At 39.4% G+C, this 27,063-nt stretch overlaps 1 protein-coding gene across 3 annotated transcripts in view; it reads right to left on the bottom strand.

Annotated features, from left to right (window-relative positions):
- Positions 1–23,042, bottom strand: part of AP2B1 (adaptor related protein complex 2 subunit beta 1) — a 110,295-nt gene extending 87,253 nt beyond the window's left edge. For 2 of the 3 annotated variants that reach the window (XM_046675102.1, XM_046675103.1), the window contains exons 1-5: positions 22,898–23,042; positions 17,279–17,338; positions 12,958–13,063; positions 6,968–7,103; positions 5,118–5,363 (exon numbers count right to left, since the gene is read on the bottom strand). In XM_046675102.1, the coding sequence (XP_046531058.1) occupies positions 5,118–5,363; positions 6,968–7,103; positions 12,958–13,063; positions 17,279–17,315 (525 nt within the window). In that variant the 5' untranslated portion in view covers positions 17,316–17,338; positions 22,898–23,042. Of the gene's footprint in view, positions 1–5,117; positions 5,364–6,967; positions 7,104–12,957; positions 13,066–17,278; positions 17,339–22,897 lie in introns of those variants that run through there. The other variant, XM_046675104.1, reaches the window with a different exon arrangement.
- Between the last annotated feature and the right edge of the window lie 4,021 nt (positions 23,043–27,063).

Here is a 27,063-nt window from a genome sequence, read left to right as displayed (position 1 = left end):
AGAGAGTCTCTGGAGCAGTAGAGTCTAGTGTAAATATGTTAACTCAAGTTGGAATACCTCAAATGCCTGAGAGAAAAAAGAATAACCACAGGAAGGAGAGGAAATTCCTAATATGTGGGCAAAAAGCTGGACGATAGTCACTATCACTCAAAAGTGCATCTTTCTTGCAAATATCAACTTAATGAGATAGAACTTTTACAATTCTAACATTTGCAAAGAAATCATGGGAGCTATTTTCCTATAGCTCCAAAATGTTTCCTCATTCTGAATACAGGTTTACTTTTAAAATAATGGACTAATAAAATCTACATCTGAAAATAAGTTCAGCTCTAGTTCCCTCACAAACGATTTTACTCTATGAATTTGTACGGATATCAGAGGAATCAGAACCTTTTAAATTAACACTGTAGCCACAATGTTAACTTGGCCTAATATCTACTTTATAACAGTAGCAGCAGCCATCATCTCATGAGCTCCCATAAGCCAGGCACTTTAATAGGAGCTTTTTATGCAACAGCTCAGTTAATACTCCCAACTCTCTACGATGGTAGCCCTCACTCTACGAAAGAGGAAAGAGACTCAGGGAGGTTACCTAGGACGTAACAGAGTGAGAATTTTTTACTTCAAAGTTTATCTTTTCTCTTTCAAATAGCATTTCATTGTAAGCCATCTTTAACTAAAGAATAAATGGTAAAACAACTACAGAAAACGAGAGGTGTGTGATCCCCTAAGAAAGACAAGGAATGAAAATATAATAAAATTCTATTACTTGCAGCAAGGTAACCTACCCCCAGGAACCAGCCTGGAGGTCAACATAACCCCAAGAGCCATCAGACCCTGATCAACATTTTACTCTCAGGTTTCGAAGTCATTTCTGCAGACATTCTGGTGCTTTCACATCTTGGATGCCCCTCTGATGCAAGCTACCAGAAAACTACTAAGGCAGAACCACCTGGAAGCATTACTTTCTCTTGCAAAAGATTTAATATTTGCTGGTGCAGTGCTGCCACCGTGTGGAAAAACTTCTGAAAAAGTGGAAAAAAACTTCCCCTCAAAAGCAGTAAAACAGGACTCCCAGCATATCATCAGAATAAGAGGATCGAGAAGATTTCCATATTAAAACAGTTCTCAGATAATTAAAGGCCTTCCTATGTTCAAAATTTTCACCATTTTGAGAAAATGAAACAGTTCTAAATGTGTGCATGTGCAGAGACACATTTAAATACTACTGCATACACACATCCAGGAAGGCAGTGACCAGTAATGGGTACTGGGACTCGGGACCAGGTTAGAATCCTGGCTACACTACCAAAAGCTGTATGACTCTGGGATAATCCTTCAGCCTGAGTGTACATTTCCTCATCTCTAACAGGGAATAACCTCCGCTTCACTGGGAGATATGAGAACTAAGTGAAAGCATCTATCACTGTGCCCAGCATAAAATTCACTTAAATTTCCCGTTTTCCTAATGACACAAAGTCATCACAAACCTTAGGAACTTCTCAGACGTTTGAGCTACTAAACCTTACATTCCACCAGTAGACCTTGGAAGTTACTTAACACTCATCCATTTCCCATCAGCAGCATTTGACCCAACTGAGGAAAGGAAAATCAGTGGTCTAATGACAGCTGTAATACTTTTTGATAAAAAGCGGGACATAAAGCTGAGATGAAAGGTACGGGTCAAGATCAAAAGCAGGCGTGTGTGTATGCGTGTTGGCTACCTCTTAGTCCAAGCTCTTCAGTTCTTCACTAAAACAAGAATAAAGCGGTCAAGTGATTTGAATGTGGGTATACAGAACAAGGCCAGGAGAAGAGTAAGGCAAGCGAGGCACCCATCTCAGGCCCACACGGGCAGAGTTGGACCTGAGTGTGAAGGCCTCCTTAAAGTGTAGACCCTGGGCACCCTGCTAGCAGTACGTGGACGACACCAGGGGAAAGTTCTGCTACCAGGAGGTCTGACAAGAAGCAGAAAGGTTTTCTCCTTAGAGAGCAGTAGGTTCAACAATTTAACATCTAATGCTGACATCCGCTCTAGGAAAATCTGTGATAAAGATACAATAAAACAAAAGGCATTCCTGAAATAGTTTCTCAAAAATCTACCAAGTAACCCTGAATGTTCTCTAAAAGTTTTCTCAGAAATACTTGTGAAAATCTCCCTGATTCACCTTCTGATTTGTTGTAGTAAAAATAGGTTAAGAATTATTAAGAGCATTATAGCTTACTATAATGTTACATATTAAATTCAAATAGAGGGGCTGGCACCGTAGCCGAGTGGTTAAGTTCGTGCGCTCTGCTTTGGCAGCCCAGGGTTTTGCTGGTTCGGGTCCTGGGCGTGGACATGGCACCCCTCGTCAGGCCACGTTGAGGCGGCGTCCCACATGCCACAACTAGAAGCACCACCAACTAAAAATATACAACTATGTACTGGTGGGCTTTGGGAGAAAAAGGAAAAATAAAATCTTTAAAAAAAAAATTTTAATTCAAATAGAGACCCATCACTTCTTGCTCACTTAAATTACTTATACATAGGTATGGGGCAGGGGAAGAAAACAAGTAAAACAAGACTGGCATGTACTGATCATTACTGAAACTGGTGATGGTAAATGGGTTCATTTTACTTATTTTATTCAATTGGTTGCTCTAATTTTGAACACGTCTGAAAATTCCCATAATAAAAAGTATAAATAAATAAATGGCATACATATACTACTTGAGTATTATGGACTGGATGAAAACCAGCCCTTTCTCTACAACGAAAACTTTGGGGGGGCAGCCCCATGGCTGAGTGGCTAAGTTTGCGAGCTCCGCTTTGGCTGCCTGGGGTTTGCCAGTCTGGACTCTGGGCGCAGACCTACGCACTGCTCATCAGGCCATGGTGTGGTGGTGTCCCACAGAGAGGAACCAGAATGACCTACAACTAGGATATACAACCATGTACTGGAGCTTTAGGGAGGAGGGGGGGGAAAGGAAGAAGAAGATTGGCAACAGATGTCTGCTCAGGGCCAATCTCAAAAAAATAAACCCAGAAAACTTTGACTAAATCAGACAAATGAAGCTTGTTCCAGAATCACTCCATCCTCTCAACTGATCTGGATAAAGATCTCTAAGTGCTACTTAGGTAAAAAAAAAAAAAAAAAAAAGGCATCTTTGCTAATCCCTCAGTTAGACCCTAACCATCTAATTTCATAGGTTCTGCCTTGAAGAATTTCCCTTAGCGTAGAGATGCCTTTTTCTACCCAAACTGGAACTGCCTATTTGAGTCAGAACTCATTCTCCCCTCCCACCACCCCACATTCTTTGCCACACTGAATATCTTGACGAGTTTCTACAGGGTACATGATATCCTGCTGATCTCAATGCCCAACACCCAGCCTGTGGAGCCCAAGTACTCTTCATCTTCTCAGCTGTCCTCAGGTAGAAAATTCCAAAGACACGTGCACAAAATAAAGTAAACCAAAAGCAACACCAGACACACAACCTTGTACCAGCTAAACATTCTATAAAATAGACACTATTGTTTTATAAATTTACTTCTTTATGGAATTAAAAGAAAAAGGTGCCACATGATGCTGCTCGAGAGAAAAAAGGCAGGGTTGAATCTTCTAATACTGCTGGTGATGCCCCGTGAGAGGTCAAAGTTTAAGCACATACACCCACATGCACTTCTAGGCCTAGGAGGTGGCTGAAAGATTCTTGATGGTAGTTAGTACCATAGTACCTTAAAGAAAAAATGTGGCTTGGGGCCTGGCCTATGACCTAGTGGTTAAGTTTGGTGCACTCCACTTCAGCAGCCCGGGTTCTGTTCTCGGGAACAGACTTGCACCGCTCATCGGTGGCTACGCTGTGGTGGCGACCCACACACAAAACAGAGGAAGACTGGCACAGATGTTAGCTCAGGACGAATCTGCCTCAGCAAAAAAAGTGGCTTGTTTTATCCTTTGATCTTGATACTGAACTTGAAGGATAATCAACAGAAGCCAAGGCTACCCAAAGAATAAGAGGAACCAAATGAAATGTCAAATCAGAGATCTGAGCAGGTAATTTGCAAGTGAGAGATAATGTCTATTTCAAGGCAAATTCCAACTCTCTATTTCATAAAGTTTAACAAAAAAAATATTCAGAGGTTACTCATTAACTCAATGCTATTTACCTCCAAGTAAATACCGCATTAGGCAAAGCGGAGAGAAAGGTGTTCTATCCCTCCACCTTCTCAGTAATGATACTTAGTGACCAATCTGTCAGTTCCAATGAGCTCAGTTACTGGAGCCTCAATGTGCCTCTTGGGACTTGCTCCCCTTCATTACAGAGGCAAACTTTAAAATGTCAATGAGAGAAATAAAAGGTCCCAAAACTTTAAGGTGTGAAGTTACGTTCCGGCTTGCCAAAAATCTAGAACATAATGAAGCTGCCTAAAAAGAACCTCGTGCTAGAATCTCCTGTGGAAGAATGCATTACAATAATTAGGCAATAAAGATAACTTCGATGCAGTTTCTAATCCCACAACACCAGCAAACATCACAAACATCTGAAGAAATAACGTTAAAAAAAAACTGAGGTTAAGTTAAAGCAAAACCTCCTTAAGGAAATGATGAAAGAACTGGTTTGGGGCTGGCCTGGTGGTGTAGTGGTTAAGTTCGCAGCCTGGGTTCACAGGTTTGGATCCCAGGCGCAGACCTGTACACTGCTCATCAAGCCACACTGTGGCGGCGTCCCACATACAAACTGGAGGAACACTGGAACAGATGTTAGCTCAGTGACAATCTTCCTCAAGCAAAAAGAGGAAGATTGGTAACAGTTCTTAGCTCAGGGCCAATCTTCCTCACCAAAAAAAAAAAAAAGAAGAAGAAGAAGAAGAAGAACTGGTTTGTTTTTGAGCAAATACAAGGGTAAGTATGATACAAAGGTTTGCTTTAAGACCCCTGTATTTTAGTATTTGACTTTCATCTCACAAACACCTAGGGTGTGAGATAGACAATCTGTGGGACACACAGAAGTCATGCTTCCCATAGCTAACCTATGGTTCAAAGTCCCAAAGATAAGGTTTAATTTAAACATGCTTTTTAAAGGGATCCATTTTAAATACTGCACTCTTTATAAAAGCAGAAGCTTATTACCATTGGATTTGAATCTGCTATGAGATCCCGCAGAGAATCCAGAAACCCCTGATCTTCCACCATCTGGGCATTGATATCATGGAGTTTTGCCACGCAGACTGCTGCTGTCTTCCGAACATAGGGGTCTTCATCCTTCAAGCACTTGCGGAGGGGCTCACAGAGATATTCTGTAATCTTGTCCACCCGGATGCACCCCATGGTTCTGACTGCCAAGGCCCGAATCAGAGGATTGGGATCTTCACAGTCCTACAAAAAACAACCATTGACAACTACAGGTATACGGGGTGACTAAAAGTAAAGAGCTACGTTTACATAAGCCACAAAAGAATATTCCACTAGTGTAAGCTTCCACTCACATTCTACATCAGCACCCGGGTCTCCCATGCTGTTCTTTTCCTAAGTACAAATCTTAGTTGCCTATTTAAGAGTTTAGGTTAGGAATTCATTTAATTGCAGTCCACAAATATCAAACAGGGAAAAAAGAGGGCTGGATTTCTGGGGCCTTCTGCAAAGAACGCAAAGGAGAGCACTGCAGCTGGTTTGGGCCTGACATACGTTCCCGCAGAAGAGTAGAGCAGGCCCTCTGAGATCCTGATTAACGGACATTCTCCTTTACTAGCAAGTGCTCCCAAATACAGTACAGACAGAATACTTACTGAGAAGAAACACTCCTTAAGTTGCCCTACATTAAAAAATTTCTTTAAACATTATAAATCTATGCACAAGCTAACTCCCCAAAAATGTAAACTAAATTCTATGATACATTCCATCTATGAATCACCAGACAGAAAGAAATATTAAGTTCTGATTCTGTACAATGTAGCTAACACAAGAAAAGAACAAAAATTCCATGAGAAGGAAGAAAGCAAAACTGGTTCTTTTTCAAAACAGTTTAATAGAAGCTAATTTTAGAAATTATATTTCTAAATTATATTTCTAAATTTCTAAATTATATTTCTAAATTTCTAAATTATATTTCTAAATTTAGCTGTCTGATTTTTTTTTTTAGTGCAGATTAAATTCCAGGATAAAAACAAGAAGTAAAAAAATAAATATATTAATAGGAACAATCTCGTTATCATGTTCATCAAACAAATGACAGGAAAAATTTGACTAGTCAATAATATTGAGGAATTTTTTAATGGTCAATTTTTTAAGATGTGACAATGGTACTGTGGTTATGTTTTAAAAAGAGATCTTATTCCAACAAATGTAAAGATGAAATGATTTTTCATCCTTATGACATTTGCAATTTGCTTTAAAATTATCCAGCAGGTGAGGGGGTGGGGATCAGGAAAGTATGTATGAGGAGTATAAATTAAACAACACTGGTCATGGGTTGGTAACTATTCAAACTGCAAGATGAGTATTTAAGAATTTATTATATTATTCCCTCTACTTGAATATGTTTGAAAATTCCCATAATTAAAAATCAAATGTTTAAGACTTATTAAGTAAAACAAAATAGAAGTAGCAGCTCCTGCAGTTTCCACGACTTCTGACCCACAGGCATAACTTCTACAAGGATCAAACAGGAAAAGTCCCAGGTGACTGACAGCACAACAACACGGCCAACCTGTCGGCCCGGAAAGGAAAACAGTAAGTGTCACCTGGCTTTCTTCTCCCATCTGGCAAGGAAGCACCAAGCCCACTAACAGAAGGCTCACCACGTGGTCTGAATTGGATGACAAACAGTATAGAGAATGCTTGAAACATGAACAGTCCTAATAACCGCCAGTTCTCCTCCAGAGGCCCTCTTTGGGACAGAGGTTGCTTACTTGCAATGCAGACGCTAACCACACCAAGAGACATTTCCGAAAATGTTATCTGGAGTCCTCGGGGGGAGTTACCTTCACAAAGCTGTTGACAGCCATGATGGCCATGTCTGGCTGACTCTTGGCATAGTTCATCAAGTAGAGATACACAAGCTTCTTTAGCTCCAGGTTGTCAGTCTGCATACAGTTCACTACATCTGGAAAGAGAGAACTGAGAAGAGAGGAGAAAAGAGAAAGGGAAAGTGAGGAGACAGTGCCAAGTTGTTGCAGAGAACACAGTGAAATGGCCTTATTTTATGAAGTGATTTGATGCAAGGACAAATGTCCCCACAGTGATGATAATCATCACAGAAGAATTACTAAAGAAGTTGTAGCACTGGCGCCAAGAAGGTCTCTAAACACAAATTTTTCGAAAACTTTCAGACAAACAAAAGTAGAGAGAGCAGGGACCAGCCTGGTGGTATAGTGGTAAAGTGCATGTGCTCCACTTTGGTGGCCCAGGGTTCGCGGGTTTGGATCCTGGGCACAGACCTATACATTGCTCATCAAGTCATGCTGTGGCAGCATTCCACATACAAAAAAAATCGAGGAAGACTGGCTGGCATAGATGTTAGCTCAGGGACAGTCTTCCTCAAGCAAAAAGAGGGAGATTGACAATGGATGTTAGTTCAGGGCTAATCTTCCTCACCCAAAAAAAAAAAAAAAAAAGTAGTGAGAGCAGTAGTATAATGAACCCGATGTATCCATCATGGAACTGCAAACAAATACTGATACATGTCCAGCCTTCTTTCATACATATCCTCAACCCACTCTCCCTCCTGCAGGCCCTACCCTCATCTAGTTGCTCTCGATTCTTTTATTTTTTAAAGATTGGCACCTGAGCTAACATCTGTTGCCAATCTTTCTTCTTCTTCTTCTTCTCCCCAAAGCTCCCAGTACATAGTTGTATATGCTAGCTGTAGGTCCATCTGGTTGTGCTTGCTCTGGATTATTTTTAAACAAATCCTAGACATCATATCATTTTATATGTAACATTTTAGTGTATTATCTTTAGGAAGCTTTTTTTTTTAAAGCACTATATCACAAAAAAATTAACAATAATTCTTCACATAAATTTCACTGCACTCTCAAAGCACTACAATTGTTATACTTTTAAATGCTCATATTCTTCCATCCTAGACCAGTGGGAACCTATTCAGTTAGCTCCTGAGTGCTTGTGATGCGATTCTGTATTTTCAATAGCTTCTCCTTGCTTTCTGATAGGACAAGATGCTCCATCCAGTCTCATTTTGTACTTTTTTGTTTGTCTGTTTTTTGTTGAAGAAGATTAGCCTTGAGCTAACATCTGTGCCAATCTTCCTTTACTTTCTATTTGGGTCACTGCCACATAATGGCTAACGAGTGATGTAGGACTGCACCCAGGACCTGAACCTACAAACCTTGGCCACCAAAGTGGAGCATACCCAACTTAACCACCAGGCCACAGGGCCAGCCCCTCATTTTGCACATTTCTAATCACACAAGTGGAATCAGTCATTTCTCTAAGATGTCCCAATTTGCTTTCAGTGGAATTTATTTATTTATTTATTTTTAACATTATACATTCAGACAAACGAAAATTTGAATATACTGACTACTTTTCCCAGGTTTAAGTCACTCAATGATTGACCATTCTCCTGTAAAGCCAAAGACAAGACATTTTTGTTTCCATTCACAAAGTAGCATCATCAGCTTGGAAGGGTTGAGCTTGTCAGATTTTAGTGTAAGCTGTATTTTTTAAATATAACTTAACTATAATTTTATTGGAAGTTAGGAATTAACCTTCCCCCTAATGCTTTATCAAAGTACCTTATCAATTTTAAATACTTCTAAATATCTTACCACTAGTACAGAAGAAAGGAGAAGCAAATGTCAGTATATTTTTTAAGAAAGTAAGAAAATGACTGAAATAACTGGTCAAATGGTACAACTCCCTTATACACACAAAAATATACAGAAACAGAAATTATTTACAAAAAGGAAGATGGACTGCAAAATCAAAGAATCCACCACATCTCCAATGAACCAGTGGCTTCTGCCCTGGAAGGCAAACTGTTTCTTTAACTTTCATGTAGGTACCTAGTGTACTTTCATGCACATGTAGATATTTAACAAACGCCAATAAACACTCTCCAAAAATGAGTGTTCTTCTCATTTCCTAGGGGAATAGCTCATGTGTAAAACAACTGTAAAATCAATAAATAAAAGTGAAACATTAGCCAATGGTAAATTTAAGATCCTAAATAATTTAATTCCAATAACCTGCACAAGAGCAAGAAAATCTTGATCACAAATAGTCAAAGTTCTACAGGTAAAAACTGTTAAGTACCAAGCTATAAAGCTGGAAACCTGAACTTTCCAATATGGCAGCCACTAGTCACATGTGGCTACTGAGCACCTGCAATGTGGATAGTCCAAACAGAGATGTGATGTACATGTAAAACACATACTGGGTTTTGAAGACCTAGTATGAAAAATATAATGCAAAATATCTCAATAATAATATTTTATATTGATTTCATACTGAAATGATACTATTTTGGATATACTGGGTTAAATAAAATATATTACTAAAATTAACGTCATCTATTTTTAACTTTTTTTCTTCGGCTGAGGAAGATTCAACCTGAGCTAACATCTGTGGCCAATCTTCCTCTATTTTGCATGTGGGTCACTGCCACAGGATGGCTCATAAGTGGTATAGGCCTGTGCCTGGGATCTGAACCTGTGAACCCGGGCTGCCAAAGCAGAGCATGCTGAACTTAACCATTAGGCCACTCAGCCAGCCCATGTTTTTAACGTTTTTAACGTGGCTACAAGAAAATTTTAAATAACCTATGTGGCTCACATTGTATTTCTATCTGAAAGCACTGAACCTGAGGTTACTTGCAGGGGAGACTGAAATATGATAACTTACAAATAGCTAATCTCTATCGATTCTGTTTGAGCTTGCTTTCCAAGCACGGCCAAATCCCATCTCCTCCAAGAAAGGTTCTTCAATTATTCCTATTTATAGGGATCTCTTTTTTGTAGAACTCTTATTGCCTCTAAAGTATACATTCTGGTACTAATTACAGAATTGTATTTTATTATTCCCTAATTTTTCAAATTGGGAGTCTTTTCAACTAGATAGGAAGTGATATGAAGGCTAAAAGATATCTACTATCCTTTTGTTTGAACTATAATATGCGATATAGTGCTAGGCACAAAATACACTATCAGCAATTAACAGATTAACAAATAGTATTTATCAAGCATACAAAAGGAAACTCAAGAGTTTTAACTTTTCTGTAGACTATAGAAATAAGCTTGGTAAGAACACAAAAGCCCCACGAGTGAAGTATGCTGACTTTCACTGCTTCATCTGTACTGATGCTCTCAAACTAGATTTACTCCTTAGCAAAAAACAGTCGTTCAGTGAATAGACAGATCATGGGCAGGCAAACTAAAGCCTGTGGGCCAAATTCAGCCTACGACCTACTTCTGTATGAGCCATGAGCTAAAAGTGGCTTTTACAGATGAACATTTGCAACTAACTTGATGATAGAGAATATTCACTTTGAACCCCAATTAAGCAAAATGTTATCCCAAAAAAGAATCCCAATAGTTTCATTAGTAGACCTGTAGGAAAAAAAAAAATTGCTGTAGTTTGAATTTCATCAAAAAAATTGTAGAAAATTATTTTCTCTCTTGTTATATAATTACCTATAGACTAGCCTCAATTTTTTGCCTTTTGGCCTGCTAAGCCCAAAGTATTTACTATCTTGCCCTTGACAGAGAAAAGTCTGCTGACCTCTGAGATAGATGGCCACAGAACAAGTTAAGAACTAAATGTGCTTACGTGCTAACAAACAAAACTCTGATGACAAAAACCCGCCTCAGAACAGCAGCACCTGAAGCACAAGAAGATGCAGTCAGTACTTACCGCACCATTTCCACCTGGGCTCCTGACCCAGTTAGAGGCGCTGCTCTCACCCTTCTGGTCTCACGACCCCCTTACACTATTAAAAATTACTGAGATCCCCAGAGAGTTTTGTTCATGTGGGCTACAGCTATTGATATTTTACCATAACAGGAATTAAAACTGAAAATATTTAAAAATAGTAATCCATTTAAAATAACAATAAATGCATTTCATATTAACAAATATCATTCTAAAGTAAAAATTTACTGTTTTTTAAATTAAGAAGATGGCATGGTTTTACATTTTTGCAAATCTCTTTAATATCTAATTTAAACAAAGACACCAGGATTCTCATATCTGCTCCTGCATTCAACCTGTTGCAGAATGTTGTTTTGGGTGAAGTGTCAGCAGAAAATCCAGATTCATAGATGTACATAAATTGGAAAAGGGAGGAATATTTTAACAGCTTTTTCATATAACTGAATATTCTTCTTTGATACATTAAAGCAAGATAAATGGTTTTCTTTTGTCTTTTTTAGTCCACAAATAGTTTCTTAACAGTTAGTTGCAATGTGGAATCTGAAATCATACTGATAAACATTTCGTACTTGGTTGCATCAAAATCCATTCATCATTTATTTTGAACAGATCTTTTACCCATTATAATTTTGTGATATATGCATTGGTCATTTGGAAAATATTGGTTCAATGAGTTATGCAGATTTTCCCAATGTTGACACATTTCATTATATAACAGCAAATAATCACATTCATTAATTTTACCACCAATCTCATCAGAAAAGTCTCTAAGTATTGGGAAGATATCAAACTCACGATGGAAGATGAGTTTTCCAACACTCTAATTTTTACTTTAAAGCTCAAAATTTATCTACTGTCAAATTTTTTCACTTGAAGTGACAGGTTCATTTTATTCATTTTTGATAAAATGTCTCCCAAATACTGAAGTCTGATTAACTGTAATTTATCTGTCAATCATTCTTTCACATAAAAACGGTGTTCCCAATTCAAACAATCATGCCGGGGCTTTTTTCCAAGCCAACCACCATACTTCGCTATGCAGCAAAAGTGCTTTATGCATAATTCCTATTTCATCACACAGAATATTAAAAAGACCTGTACTTAACGTTCAAGGTTTAATAAAACAAACTTTTAATGCTTCATCAAGGACAGTCCCAAGTGAAACTACCCTTGTTCCTGCAAGCACACAGTGGTGAAGAACACAATGACGACTGTTATAGTTTGGTACCAATGCTTTGATGCATGCTGAGGCACCAGCAGTGCAAACGTCATTACAGTAAAAAAAAAAGCAAATAATACCTAAGTATTATTATAAGAATAGCTTTGATCTCATGGACCCCCTGAAAGGATCTTGGAATCCTCAGGGGCCTGCAGACAATCCTTACTTATTTCCAAATGGTCCTGCTAAGTTACAGAAATATTAATTAAAAAAAAAAAGACCAAATGGATTTTGTTAACACTGATTTTCACCCTGAATCCAGCAATTAAATGCAGACTTGTCAAGCTGAGGGCACTGGCTTGAGCCAATTAAAGAACATACGAGCTTCCGCTTCTCAGTATATTTTCAATCATCTTCTAAAACTACCTCAGCAACAGATGTGTAACTGTGCCAACTCTCAGAAGTTTTATGCTAGATCTGTACCCAACAAAATCCCACTGGTTTCACTCTTCCAAAAAAGAAGAAAAATTAAGTCACAGAATTAACATAAAAGCGGGGCCAGCCCAGTGGCGCAGTGGTTAAGTGCGCACGTGCCGCTTCAGCGACCCGGGGTTTGCTGGTTCAGATCCCAGGTGCAGACATGGCACCATGTGGCAAGCCATGCTGTGGTAGACGTCCCACATATAAAGTTCAGGAAGATGGGCACAGATGTTAACTCAGGGCCAGCCTTCCTCAGCAAAAAGAGGAGGATTGGCAGCAGATGTTAGCTCCGGGCTAATCTTCCTCAAAAAAAAAAAGCAACTACAACTCCTGATGACGTTTTCAGTGGGACAAACCCATTCTTATAGGTTTCACAATTATAATAATACTAAATGAAAAAGCCATAAACTAGGGTGTAAAGTGACCAGAAGCAGGAGTGATTACCTAACATCCTTCCCCACAGTCATAGCAGCAATCACTTTCTTCACAGCCTCCTTCCTCTTTTCTTTCTTTTCATTGTTGAGTTCAGCCTTTAATTCAAAGATTTCTCCTATAAGAGAAGAGAACAAATAGGTGAGGTCCCAGGATCAGAGAACTAGAGCAGAATACCGTGCTGTGTAATAGGTAACACCAGCACAGCTAACCAGAGGCAGGGCAGCAACTGAAATAAGATTATTTAAAAGTTATACTATAGGTACAATTCAAATCCCTATAATACTAACTGACCCATTGATAAGGACACCACCTTTTAGGTTATGGCCAGAGAGGAAAGTGCAATCCAGATCTTAGGGAGCACAGAAGTGGGAAAAAGCAAATCTCCTATCTTACTACAGTGGGGAGAGAATGGTACCTGACGGATGATCTCCAATCGGAATTTCAAGGTTCTGGGGAAAAAATAAATGTAGGCATGGAACAGGTTCACAAATCAGTGTTTTCAAACCAGAAGAGACTCCAGCTATCATTTTCTTCATCCACTCTCAACTTCACAGATAAAGAACTGAGGCTCAAAGGTCACAGATTGAGTTAGTGATAGAGCTGGCCTTAGAACTGCGTCTCCTGCCTCCCAAATCCAGACATTCTCAACCTTGCCCACACACACTATCACTTGGGAAGTATTTAAAAATAACAATGCTCAGGCTCCACTCTGGACCAAACAAATCAGAATGTCAAGAAGAACTCTTATGTTCATATTTTTTTAAAGTTCCCCCAAGTGATTCTAATGCACAACCAAGGTTGAGATTCAGTGTTCTAATTAGTACTTCGAGAAGTCAACAGGCTTTAAGGCCCCACCCTATTCAATCAACCTAGCAGAAATAATAACCTTGAAGCTTCAAGAATGGTACAAATCAGAGTCATTTCTAAAGGTTCAGTCTTGAATGAATGACTGCTCAGGCCCTGCACTGCAAAATGCCAGGGCTGTCACCATTATGTTAAGGCCCAGGCTCACCTATCTTCAGAAAGCCAGAGTTGGAATAAAAGAGAAGGTAACAACCACCAACTAGTTTCAAAAGAAAGAAGAAAATACGCCAATAAGTCTGTGAAAAAGAAGTTGACTACTCCCACTTCAACATTCCATCTATACCCTTAAACTCTTCTACAATATTGCCTCATTTTATTCCACCTTTATGACTGCTCTTGACGTTCATTTTAAATAGACCTCATACACCAGTATAGAAATAGTGGAGACAGCAAACTTTATGATCTGCTGAAGCCTCTAAAAGGGAATGATGGAACTGATAAGAAATACAGATGTTGAGCACTAAAAAAGCTTGTTACATCAATATCCATTGCCAACAAGGCAACCAATTAATGTTATAAAAATCACTGTTTTATTTAATCGACAGCCGCATAAATAGCAGAGCCAGAAAAGCTGGGCCCTTTAAAGAATGATCTTTAAGTCATTCTCCTCTTCACCACATCCTCTGCTGCCAAATCCAGCTGTTAGGGTTCCCATCATTTACTTTTGGGAACAGTAAAGGACAAGCAGCAGGGTTTCAGCAAGTTTGAATTGCTGAGTAGCAGCAGGAGCTGAAGAATCAAAACAGGATGTAACTGAAATTATTCCAATTTCAACAGCATAAACTTAAAGAATATGTTCCAGTGCAGCTCTGGTGGGCGTTGCAGGAAGTAAAAGGAACATAGTCTATCCATTTTTTAAAATGTGGTATTTACCCAGCCATGATTCCATCTGTAAGTCTCAAACTTTTACAAATCCCTGAATAAAAAAAGGTTACAAGGACCTATTACAAAAGAAGTTTCCAAGAGTCAAGTGAGTTTTAGAATTATCTTTTTATGCCATTATAGACAATACCTTGGTCATCAAAGCACCCAAAATGTTAACAGAAGAAATAAATACATTTCAGAATGATAAGAGAATCAGAAAAAAGCTGAAAACGAATGACAAGTGGCTAATGGTTTTTGTGAAGGGTAGGTAATAAAGATAGGGAGGAAGAAGTTGGATAGAGCCAAAGAGGGACATTAAGTGAGGCAAGGTAACTCGTATATACTACAACTTTATTAAATTCTTATCTTTTTTCCCCTCCCCTTCCCTTAATCATATTTACCAAATATTGCTAGCAGCTACCAAGAGTTCTCAATCTTGGCTACACATTAAGAAAAATCCCCACCCCCAGGTCATATTCCAGACCAATGAAATCAGAATATCTTGGGGTGGAGGAGGTGGAGGGATCTGGACATTAGCATTGTTTTAAACCTCACTGGCAAATCCAATGTGAGGGCAAGGTCAGGCAGGCCACTGACTAGTAGTTGACATAATTAAGCAACTCACTGTGGAGTTTTCTGTATTATAACAGAAGAGCTTGGGTACCCTTACATAATTCCAAAAGACAGAACAGGGCAGATGCTTGCACTTTCTAGAGCTCCTTGCTCACTCTAGGCCACTACAATGTGCCGTTCTACTTTTTATTTTTGAAATCATTTTAATCTTAAAGTTGCAAGACTCCCCAACTGTTAACATTATGTCACTTTTTCTTTATCACACTTTCTATATTTACACATTTTTTCTCCTGAATCATTTAACGGTAAGCTGCAGACATGTCTCTTTAGCTCTAAATATGTCAGTGTATAATACCTAAAAACAGGAATTATCTTACATAACCATAATACAATGATCAAAATCAGGGAATTTAACATTGATATACCATCATCATCTAATCTAACATCATATTCAAAAGTCCTGATAATGCCCTTTATAGCAGTTTTACCCCCATCCCCCTTGGGCCAGCATCCAATTCAGGATCATGCATCACATCTATCATCATGTCTTTTTTAGCCTCCTTTAATCTGAAACAGTTCCTAAGCCTTTCTTTCAAGATAATGACATTTTTTTTTTTTTTAAAGATTTTATTTTTTTTCCTGTTTCTCCCTAAAGCCCCCGGTACATAGTTGTATATTCTTCGTTGTGGGTCCTTCTAGTTGTGGCATGTGGGACGCCGCCTCAGCGTGGCCCGATGAGCAGTGCCATGTCTGCGCCCAGGATTCGAACCAACGAAACACTGGGCCGCCTGCAGCGGAGCGCGCGAACTCAACCACTCGGCCATGGGGTCAGCCCCAAGATAATGACATTTTTAAAAGTATAGGCCAGTTATTTTATAGAATGCACTCAGTTTGAGCTTGTCATGGTGTTCCCTCATGATTACAATGGGGTTATGCAGTTTGGCTAGTATATTTCATCAGCGATGGTATGTTCTTCTCAGCGCACCACATCAAGAGGAAAATGATGTTAATTTGTCCCATTATTGGTAATGTTAACATTGAATATTTGGTTAAGGTGGTAAACACCAGGTTTTAACACTGTAAAGTTACGATTTTTTTCCTTTATAATTAGTAAGTAACTTATGAAAGGATACTTTGAGATTATTTAAATAACCTGTTCCTCATCAAACTTTCACCTGCTGGTTGTTATAGCATTCGCTGATATCTCTTGCCTAAATCCATTATTACTATGATTTATGTGTACATGTTTTTATTATTCAAGGAGTTATAATCCACTACCATGATCACTTGTTTAAATTCTCAAATTATCTCACACTTGGCCACGCCTCTCCTTGGCATGTCCATCATTTTTGAGCACTTCTTTGCTTTCCGGCACAAGGTGTTCATGTTCGTCTTGTACTTCCCCTGATCCAGCCCTGGAATCAGTCATTTTTCCAAGTAGTCCTGACTCCTTTTAGTAGGAAATGATATTTAGAAACCAAGATCAAGCTTCTACGCCTTGTTTTGCATGACTCCCTTTCCGTTAAAGACAAAATTTTAAAAAATCATATGTATTAATATAAGCATTTACATGCATAGAAGAAGTCTGAGGATACACACTCCAGTTTCCCACAAGAACAGGAATAGGGAGGGAGAGAACTTTCATTTTTACTTATCTACATATCCATATTGCTTTAATAGTACTCCTTGTTGTAAAATATTTATTTCCAAGTGAAAAATCAAAAGAGAATAAAAGTGCTTCTTCCTCTTTTGCCCTCCTCAGATCTATCAGTCTTCAATGGGTCAATGCTGGATCCCTTCCTTTCACTAAAACAGAACCTTCAAGTCAAAACAATGGGCATCACAGCACTCCCTTTAAAAACCTATACTTTAATAATTCACTCAATACAGTTTCTCTAGAAGTAGCAGATGCCCAATGAGACTGCCCATGACATGTGTGTCTGAAGAGGTCAGCAACATTCTACTTTGGATAATCTTATGCCACAACTTCTGAAGAATCTCAAAGCTTTGACCAGGTTCTCATACTTACCTTTTTTATTGGTTGTGAAATATTTGGAGTCAGTCATGGTTTTGGATCTTTAATGTGCACCTAAAGCAAGAGAAAAGAATTCCTTTACCCAAGTTATTTACATCCAGCCAGATAGTCAATTAATCTTAAGAACACTTACATGCAAGAATTTCTGTATTTAAAAATGAGTTATCCTCTTCCTTACCACCATCACTGGGGAGTCAAGGGATGCAAAGACAATCAAGAATGTAACTCTTGCCTGAGGAGCTATTTGGGGCAAAATCCAAAGGCCAAATGGAACGAGTGATAATCCGAACCTATCATCGCTTTGTGATTTTTATCTACAATTATATCCTCAAAGTCTCCAAGACCTAAAGCTAGACCTTTCTGTAAATACACCTTCAGCTGGTCAGTCAAATATTTAAGGTAAGGAAAAATTTGTTTTGAAAGATCACCCCATTATCTTCCATTCAGGAAAATATGATTTACTTCCTTGCCTCAAGATGGAGTCACTCCAAAACATGTATTCTGAAGCAGCATAAGGTTGAAAGAGAAAATAATTCTGCCAACCTAGTCATCATTACACACAACTTTCCATAAAAGCAATCTTTTTCAGGAAAAAAAAAAACCTAAAGTAGGACAATATTCTTTTACAACAAACATCTGGAGAGGCCTTACATGCCTTACACATGGATTTGTTTGTTTGTTTGTATTTATTTTTATTTATTTATTTTTACTGAGGTCATAATAGTTTACAACATTGTGAAATCTCAGTTGTACATTATTATTTATCCATCACCATGTTAAGCACTCCCCTTCACCCCCTGTGCCCACCCCCACCCCCCTTCCCCCTGGTAACCACTAATCTGTTCTCTTTGTCCATGTGTGTTTATCTTCCACATACGCGTGAAATCATACGGTGTTTGTCTTTCTCTGTCTGGCTTATTTCTCTTAACGTAATATACTCAAGATCCATCCATGCACATGGATTTTTTTAAATTATGATTTTCATATTTCCAACAATCTACACTTAGCCCAACGGTATTCCCAAAGAATAAATAATATCAGTTTACAGTTAAAAACAAAGCACAAAACTGAGATATTTGTTCAGTCACATTAAGTAAAAAAGAGAATCACAACTGGTGTTAAAACCTAAAAGAACACGGATCCCAGCCTCGACTTTAACTCTTCTGTTCCAATTTCCAGAATTAATCCAACTGGCACATGGCTCCACCAGTAAAACAAAAGCAACATGGACTGGTCACATTTCTCCCCAAATAATGAGACAATGTTTCTGATTTGAGAAACTCTAAGACTTTGTCCAATGTATCTGACTTCTTCAAATACATTAAAAAAAAATTTTAAACAACATTCCTTCTGCACTCAAAAATGAGTATCTTCTTCCTTACCTCCATCATTTACAATACTTCTTACCAAATTCAGGGGAGATGCCCTCGCACCTGCTCATCACCATCAGGTCAAAAAAAATGAGTGATAATATATTTGCCAAACTTGAGTGGTAATACATTTGGCAAACAACAGTAATGATCTTAGAGAAAAGACCTAAGCACTAAACAAATCCATGTAATTAAGGAAAAAGAAAACAAGCCAGAAAAACAGGAAATAATAAAAAAAGCTTGACTCAAATCTGATCTTTAAAACATGCTACTTGGACAACCCAAGGGAAATTAGACCCATTTGCTCTCTTTCCATGCAGTTACTTACTATTTACAGTCCTGATCCTTATAAAATAGTGCTTTAGGTTGTACCAGAATTTCACTGAACTATCTTGTTAAAAGAAGTGAGCTAGAACTCACAAATACCATTACGGAATGCAGAAATTTCTGTTTTGATAATATTCGTTACAACTAACAGAGGCTTGCCTTATGCAATATTTTCATAGTGCCTTGCTAGCAAAAATTCAAAGAATGTTATAATCATTTAATCCATTCACAATGCAAACTAAACGTGAAGTGGGCAAATTGAATAAAGGAGTCCTTCACATAAAAGACCAGGAATAAATCTGAAGTTATCATCTAAGAACTTACAAACAGAAAAATCAGTACTCAGAAATGGTTACTAGAGCCAGACATTGCGGCCATAGCTCAAGGCCATTATGGTCTGTCCACACTGTTATTATGCCATTCTAAGTTCTTTGGAATCATCAAAACTTAAAACTTGCTGGAGATTTAAAAACAAAACCTGCTTGGAATTTTTCACCCAGTTTCTTTGAAAAAGAGTACAAAAATTGTTCTTTTTTTCTCAAGCGCTCATACACATACACACATTAAATTCTTAACAGAAATTTTCAAGACAATCTGTTAAACATTAAATTAATCTTGTCTTAAACATTAAATTAATCTTGTCTTAAACCCTACCTTTATTAGTGACCCATATATTTATTGTTTTCCTTAAAAAATTTCATTGTCAAGGAATATATTTCTGTCCTATTCATTGAGAGCATTAAGTGTTTTTAATTAAATAATGGGGGCCAGCCCAGTGGCACAGTGGTTAAGTTTACACATTCTGCTTCAGCAGCCCAGGGTTGGCTGGTTAGGATCCCAGGTGCGGACCTTTGCACTGCTTGTCACAAGCCATGCTGTGGTAGGCGTCCCACATACAAAGTAGAGGAAAAAGGGCACTGTTGTTAGCTCAGGGCCAGTCTTCCTCAGCAAAAGAGGAGGATCGGCAGGAGATGTTAGCTCAGGGTTAATCTTCCTCAAACAAACAAACAAAAGAATAATGTAACCACCCACAAAATTTCAGGGAAGGGGAGAGAATCAAGTAATCTTAGATCCTAAATTAAAAACACCAGCTCTTAAAGAGAAGGGAGAAACATATAACATTCTTAACACACACTGCTGTAAACAACATTAATGAAATATCTCTTACATCTCTTACCCATGTTGGCAGAGAAACATCGTATCAAGTCAGTTCCTGCCTTAAGCCAAAAGAAAATCCAAGAAAAATGAAAATCAGTTAAAGAAAAACAAATAAGACGAGGTGGTGGTTGCACAACACTGTGAATGTACTAACTGGCACTGGCACTGAACTGTTCACTTTAAAATGGTTAATTTTTTTTTTTTTGAGGAAGATTAGCCCTGAGCTAACATCTGCCACCAATCCTCCTCTTTTTGCTAAGGAAGACTGGCCCTGAGCTAACATCCATGCCCATCTTCCTGAACTTTATAGGTGGGACACCTGCCACAGCATGGCTTGACAAGCGGTGCATAGGTCCACACCCAGGATCCGAACCAGCGAATCCCAGGCCACCAAAGGGGAACATGTGAACTTAACTGCTATGCCACTGGGTTGGCCCCATAAAATGGTTTATTTTTTGCTGTGTGAATTTCACCTCAAAAAGTTACATATGTATATATTTTTAAAATATTATATACTTAATCATTTGCCAGAGATGGACATAGCCAGAGTCTCCAAAATATAGGATGGTGAAAACTGCTTGCATTAGAAGCCAAAGAAGAAAGCAGCCAAGATAGAGTTCAAGGAAAAAAATCAAGTATTTGCTGAAGAGTTTCGAAAATCAAGCTCCTCCAACTACCTTTCTACCAGATCAAACTAGACACGTCACCCTGGCTGTTTTGAGGACTTGTGGTACGGTCTAGAGACACTGTTAAACAACAAAGCTACCACAGTCACTCTTACTTGTCCTAGCCCATAGTGTGATGTCACCTCACTTCAGAGAAGGCCTCCCTGCACAGGATTATGTATCTAGATTTAACATAACCTAGTTTCTACTAAATATAGGTTGTGATAGTCCCTTCTCTCCTACTTCTCCCTCCTTCCAGTCCCTCTAAAGAAAATAAGGCCAGAAAAAATTAATAGGGTTTTCATTTCAAATGGCTCTCTGGGAAGTGGCAGCTAAAGCAGAGTCGGTGAGGCCACTAAATCCCTTCTTTTCACATAAAGTTGAGCTTCACAGAGTTTGGTGCTCGTAGCAAAAAACTGGCCAAAGAGTTAACCAAATTATAAACCAGAAAGGTCATTTCAGCAATCCTTTATTACAAGGGTGAGAGGTGCTAATCAGATATTTTAATAATAATGCAAAGAAAATAGCATCTTCAGGTATCACTTAGCTCATAAGAAAGTAAAAGATACACCTGTAATTTTAACTATGACAGACTACAAAGTAATTTGTTAATGTTATACAGTAAAAGCAGCTCAAGTTTTACATCCATTTCTTAACTGAAATAACCAATATACTCTAGAAAACCTAAGCCCGGAAGGAAGGAAAGAAGGAAGAAAGGAGAACGTGTCCTATCTAATTCATTCCTTGTTCAGCCTGGTTCAAACCTTTGCCTAAAATGTAATATTTTAAAATATGGATCTGTTTAAGAAAAGAGGGAAGAACTGGACTTTCTTGAATCTCTTAGTTCACAGAATATTAGTTTTATATTAATTTTTACCACTCAACTTTCAGTGAGGCAGCCTGCAGAAGACACTGTCCTCCTGCTTCCTTGGGAGGTTAAGACACCTGCAAACAGTTCTCACCTTACCACCAGGCTGAGTCATCATTGGAACGTGTTACACGTTTTCTTGTACAGCTGCATCTCCTTCATCTGCTGCTTTCTATTATTACTTTGTAAGTGTACCCTGAGGCTACGCAACAGAAGTATACCAGGAAGGTAATTAATAATTTAAATTGTTCCTCACTGAGACCACCTTCTTCGTCATTCTGTCTTTTCTAAACATATTGCGTTTTCTTTACTTTCTTTTAAACCACATTATGATGCAGTGTTTGGCGTTTAAAAAAAAAAAACTTTTCCAAAACTCAAAGTTTAATAAAGCATCCACACTTTATTCATACTGCTTCATAATGAAGCAGCCAAGTGAGTTCAATAAAAACCTGCCCCCCAAATAGAAGACTGCTCTGAAAACAAACAGTATGAATAAATTCTTTGGATTCAAAGAACAGGGAAATAACAGGAAGTTCCAGTTTCTTTACCTCTGGCTTAATCTACAATATTTCTCAAACCAGATCATTCCTGTTAAGCCCAGAAAGAAAAAATTCCAGGCTAAGATTTACCCCCACCCTCTTCCCCGACTCTCACATCAGGTCAATCTTGGAGGTTTCTCTTCCCTTCCCCCAAGTGTCAGGAATTCCTCTTTGCCCAGGTGGCTAAGATTCTAGGGATATGTGCCTCCATTACGAGGGGAGGGAGAGGTGTCTCAACCGCAAATTACGGGAGACCGGTGAGGTCTGCCCATCAATGGGCTAACCTGTGGGGGAATCCCTGTTCCCTTTTACCAGCTGGACACGTCCCAGCCGCTCAATGAACGACGCCAAGTGGGAAAGGAGGAAGGTTCTCCCATCGGCCTCCAGCCTCTACCGGCCACACCCCTGGCCTCTGGCCCTCCTACCCCCGACTTGGAACATACCTGCAGCCCCAGTGCCCCCCAACTCCCAGCTGCCACACCCGAAGGTTCCCTCGCCCTGCCAGAGCGGTGGCGTCCCTTTCTGCAACCCTCTCCCTCACAACGGTCACACCCGACGGCTCACTCCATCCTCAACGGTCACGCTCCTAGGATTTCCTCTCCTCCGCCCGTCTCCAAACCAAGCCGGGGTTCCCTCTCTCCCCATCAATGAAGGACACACCCCAAAGTTAGCTGCCTTGAACTCACCGGAGGCAAGGACGAGGGGAGTGGTGGCAGCAGCCAGGGAGCACGGCCCGAGCGGTGTTGTAATGGTTTCCTGCACGTCACGACTCCTCCAGGTCTAAGCCACTGCGCAAAACCCACTTTGCCAGGGACAAAGATGGTGGACAGGAAACTCTGACGTCAGAGAACCTCGCCGCCTGACGTCATCCGGGCGCGCGGGAGAACCAGAAAGGCGGTGCTGTGTGTCGTGTTGGAGGTGGGAAGATTGTTTTTTCTTGGTTGGTCAGAAAGAGGCCTGAGACCCGGGTCTAAAAGACAGTTCAGTGGCTTTCCAAAGGGATGTATTAAGCTGATGTTCCCTGGATATTTTTCCTCGCAGAATTCTCTAAAAAGCTTACACACAGAGAAGGTGAAATAGCCTTTTCCTTTCTTAAAAAAGGAAAGAACTCAGCTAATTTCGCTGGCCAGTGTCGACAAAAATAATCCATAACCAATCTATAAATGAAAACTGGGGTGAGTTTATTCCGAGCCAAATGTGAGGACCATATAGCCCAGGCCCTTCCTTCTCCAAGGAAGGAAGGGCAACAAAGAAGTGGGGGTGTACAGTGTGGTTATATACCGTCACACATATGATAGAAATGTCCATTTTATAATAGTCACAAGACTGCTCTGTCAGCACAGCGATTGATGGACACATCAGGGTAGTAGGTCTGCTGTCTTGAGCTGGATGGTCACAGGTGGGTGCAGCAATCAGTTCCTAGCCATGGAGAGATGCTTATCCTTAAGGAAACGCCAATGTTGGGGGAGTTGCACGTTTATCTTAAGGCCATTTGTTCTTTGGCACATAGCAAAGCTTAAGGCAGATATAGAACACATGCTCAATGGCCATGTCAGGCCCTTTGGGGAAAACAAAGTCAGGCAGAATTAGGTTTACACCTAATGGCTTCCTCATATATTCCAATATATTCTATTTCTTGCCGTTTATTTGTCACCAGTTCAGTAGTGTGGACAATGGTGATCCAGCCCAGGACTATACATGGGCAGTGGTACTAGAGGAGAGTGATGCAAGGAAAAGAGGTTAAGATGGCATTAGATCTGCGTTCCAATCCCTGCCCTGAATGTGACTGGGAAAGTTACCAAATGTCCCCCCAACTTTAGTTTTATCTGTGAAATAAATCCAGTGATATATCTCTTTCAGCTTGTGAAGCTTAAAGGGGATAAAGTAGGTAAAGCACCAAGCATGTAATAGGTGTGCTTACACAAACGTTAACTTCCTTTGAGAAACCCAGACCTAGAAATCTGTTACTTTCCCCTCACTTTTGCTATGAACCTAAAACTGCTCTTAAAAAAAAAAAAAGTATTTAGTTAAAGAAAAAAAAAAAAAAGAATGAAGAGAGTGAGACCCTGGGGCAGAAGCTGAGGAAACCAAAATACAAAGGGGACTGAGAAGAGTAGTCAGAGAGGTAGAAGGAAAAGCAAGCAGTTACAATGTTTTAGGATGTTTTTAGAGTTCCATGAAAGTAGGAACTATACCAATCTGTTCACTCTTCTACCTCTGAGGCCTAGCACCCCCTTCCCAAAATTTGTTGAATGAATAAATGTATGAATGAGTGGTCAACAGGATCAGTTGCTATAGAGAGAAGAAGGGCTGAAGTGTCCAAAGATTTAGCAACACAAAGGTCTTTGATATCATTGCTGAGAACATCGGTAGAGATAGAAAGGCAAAAGTCATGCTGAAGCTTGAGGATGAGTGGGAGGTGAGGAAATGAAAACAGCAGTTACAGATAACTCCATAAGAAAGTATGGCTGAAAAGAGAAGAGATACAGGATGGTATTTGAGGGAGAGAGTAGCAGGGAGTTTTTTTTTTTTCAGTTCTATACTCATACATTTTCTTTACACTATCCCTTTAGCAAAACCCTTGGTTCAATTATCTTTCCTACCCAGATGACTCTAGAATCTCTATCGCTAGCCTTGACCTGTTCCCCAAACTTCACCACCACATTACTAACCACACTGATGGGTAACTCTATGGCCCACCCAAATTAAGGATATCATAAGGGGATGGGGGGAATGTTTGAAAAACCTGGTTTCAGATACAACTCCCAGTAGACAGAGGTGGATTTCGTAAAGAAGATGCCACCAGAAAAATCTTGAAGAACTTTGATTCATATTTCTCCCCTGTTCAAAAACTTTCAACAGCTCCTCATTGCCTAATATATCCAAAATCTCTTCTTCTCCCAGTTTTCCCCATCTGTGTGCTCTTTTCTTTAGTTTTGTCATCTATAAAATGGGAGAAATAGTGGGGGGCCAGCCCGGTGATGTAGTGGTTAAGTTCATACACTCCACTTCAGTAGCCCAGGGTTAGTAGGTTCAGATCCAGGACGAGGACATACATGCTGCTCATCAAGCCATGCTGTGGCGGCACCCCACATAAAATAGAGGAAGATTGGTACACATGTTAGCTCAATGACAATCTTCCTCAAGCAGAAAGAGGAAGATTGGCAACAGTGTTAGCTCAGGGGCAATCTTCTTCACACATGCAAATAAGGGAGAAATAGTAATATCCAATCATAATATTATTACAAGGATGAAGTGAATTAGTCTATTAAAGCACTTAGAACTATGCCTGCACATAGTATGCACTATGTAAATATTTGCTATGATTGTTTCAATAAATTACACTGAATTGCTCAAGCCAGAAACGTGAAGGACATTCTTCATTTCCCTATCTCCTTTAACTGCCACATCCAGTCCATCTCCAAGTTGTCCATCCTACCTTCAGAATATCTCAAATTCATCCAATCCCCTTTATTCCACCTCATAAGTCCAAGCCACCATCACCTCTTCCCTGAACTACTAGAAACCTCAACTCTCCTCCCAATCTTTATCCACACAGAAGCCAGGTTTTTGTTTAACTTTTTTTGAAGTATGACAAACCTTCAAAAAAAAAAAGTGCACACAATGTAAATATAAAGCTTCATGAATCTGCACAAAATAAACACAGCTATATAACGATTACAGGGTCATTTTATAAGTACAAACCTAACCATGATTCTGGTGTATAAATCCTTCAATGGCTTCCCATTGCACTTGGACTAAAATCCAGCCTCCGTCCCATGGTCTATGAGTCCCTGCATGGTTTGGCCCCTGTCTACCTCTCTAAAACCATTTTATGCCTTTCAGTCACTCCTCATTTCACCTTTGGCTAGCTATTGTAGCCCTCAAATAACGCCAAGCTCTTTCCCATTTTAGGGCCTTCAAGAATACTGCTCCTCTTGCCTAATATTCTTTTTCCCCAACTCCTCAAATGACTGGCCTCCCATAATTTAAGTCTCAGGTTAATTGTAATCTCCTCAAAAAGGCACTCCCTGATTACCCAATCTAAAATGTTCTGCTCTTTCAGCTCCTTCTGCCACCCCGATCCCAGCCCTCTTTTTTTTTTTTTTTTAAAGTTTTTTAAAAGTCTCGGGCCTTTTTTTTTTTTTTTTTTTTCTTTTTTTTTCCCCACCCCCCCCCCCCCCCCCCCACCCAGTACATAGTTGTATATCTTAGTTGCAGGTCCTTCTAGTTGTGGGATGTGGGACGCCGCCTCAACATGGCCTGACGAGTGGTGCCATGTCCGTGCCCAGGATCCGAACCCTGGGCCGCCGCAGTGGAGTGCGTGAACTTAACCACTTGGCCACAGAGCTGGCCCCCCAGCCCCTCTTATTCAATTTGTAAATTATGTATTTTTATTTATTTCCCTTCCCAATTAGACTGTAAATTCCATGAGGGCAGATATCATGTCTCTTTTTATTACTACTTTATACCCAGAGCCTAACATGATGCCTGGCACATAGGAGGTACTCAATACTTATTGAATAAATGAATGAATGTCCACAAAGTACTAAAACTAGCATTTAAGACCCTCCATAATTCACTTAAATCTACTTTCAACATATTCCTACTGTTCCTTTTTGTGGCTCTACATTTAAAGCCAACTTAATAACTTTCTCCTTATATACACTCCTCCTGCTCCCTTAGCTTGGAAAGCCCTAACACCATCACTGTGACTTACCCCAAATGTACTCATCTTTTGAGGTCCACCTAATCCACAAAACTTTCTCAGTGGACATCTGTTATGATGAGTACAGGAGGTACCAGGTTACATCACTGTATTAGAAAGCAACTGGCAGAGAGAAGCTGAGAT

This window comes from Equus quagga, chromosome 11 (assembly GCF_021613505.1).
Source record: "Equus quagga isolate Etosha38 chromosome 11, UCLA_HA_Equagga_1.0, whole genome shotgun sequence".
Classification (NCBI taxonomy): Eukaryota; Metazoa; Chordata; class Mammalia; order Perissodactyla; family Equidae; genus Equus; species Equus quagga.
Note: the sequence above shows the minus strand (reverse complement) of the source record. Positions and strands in the feature narration are given on the sequence as shown.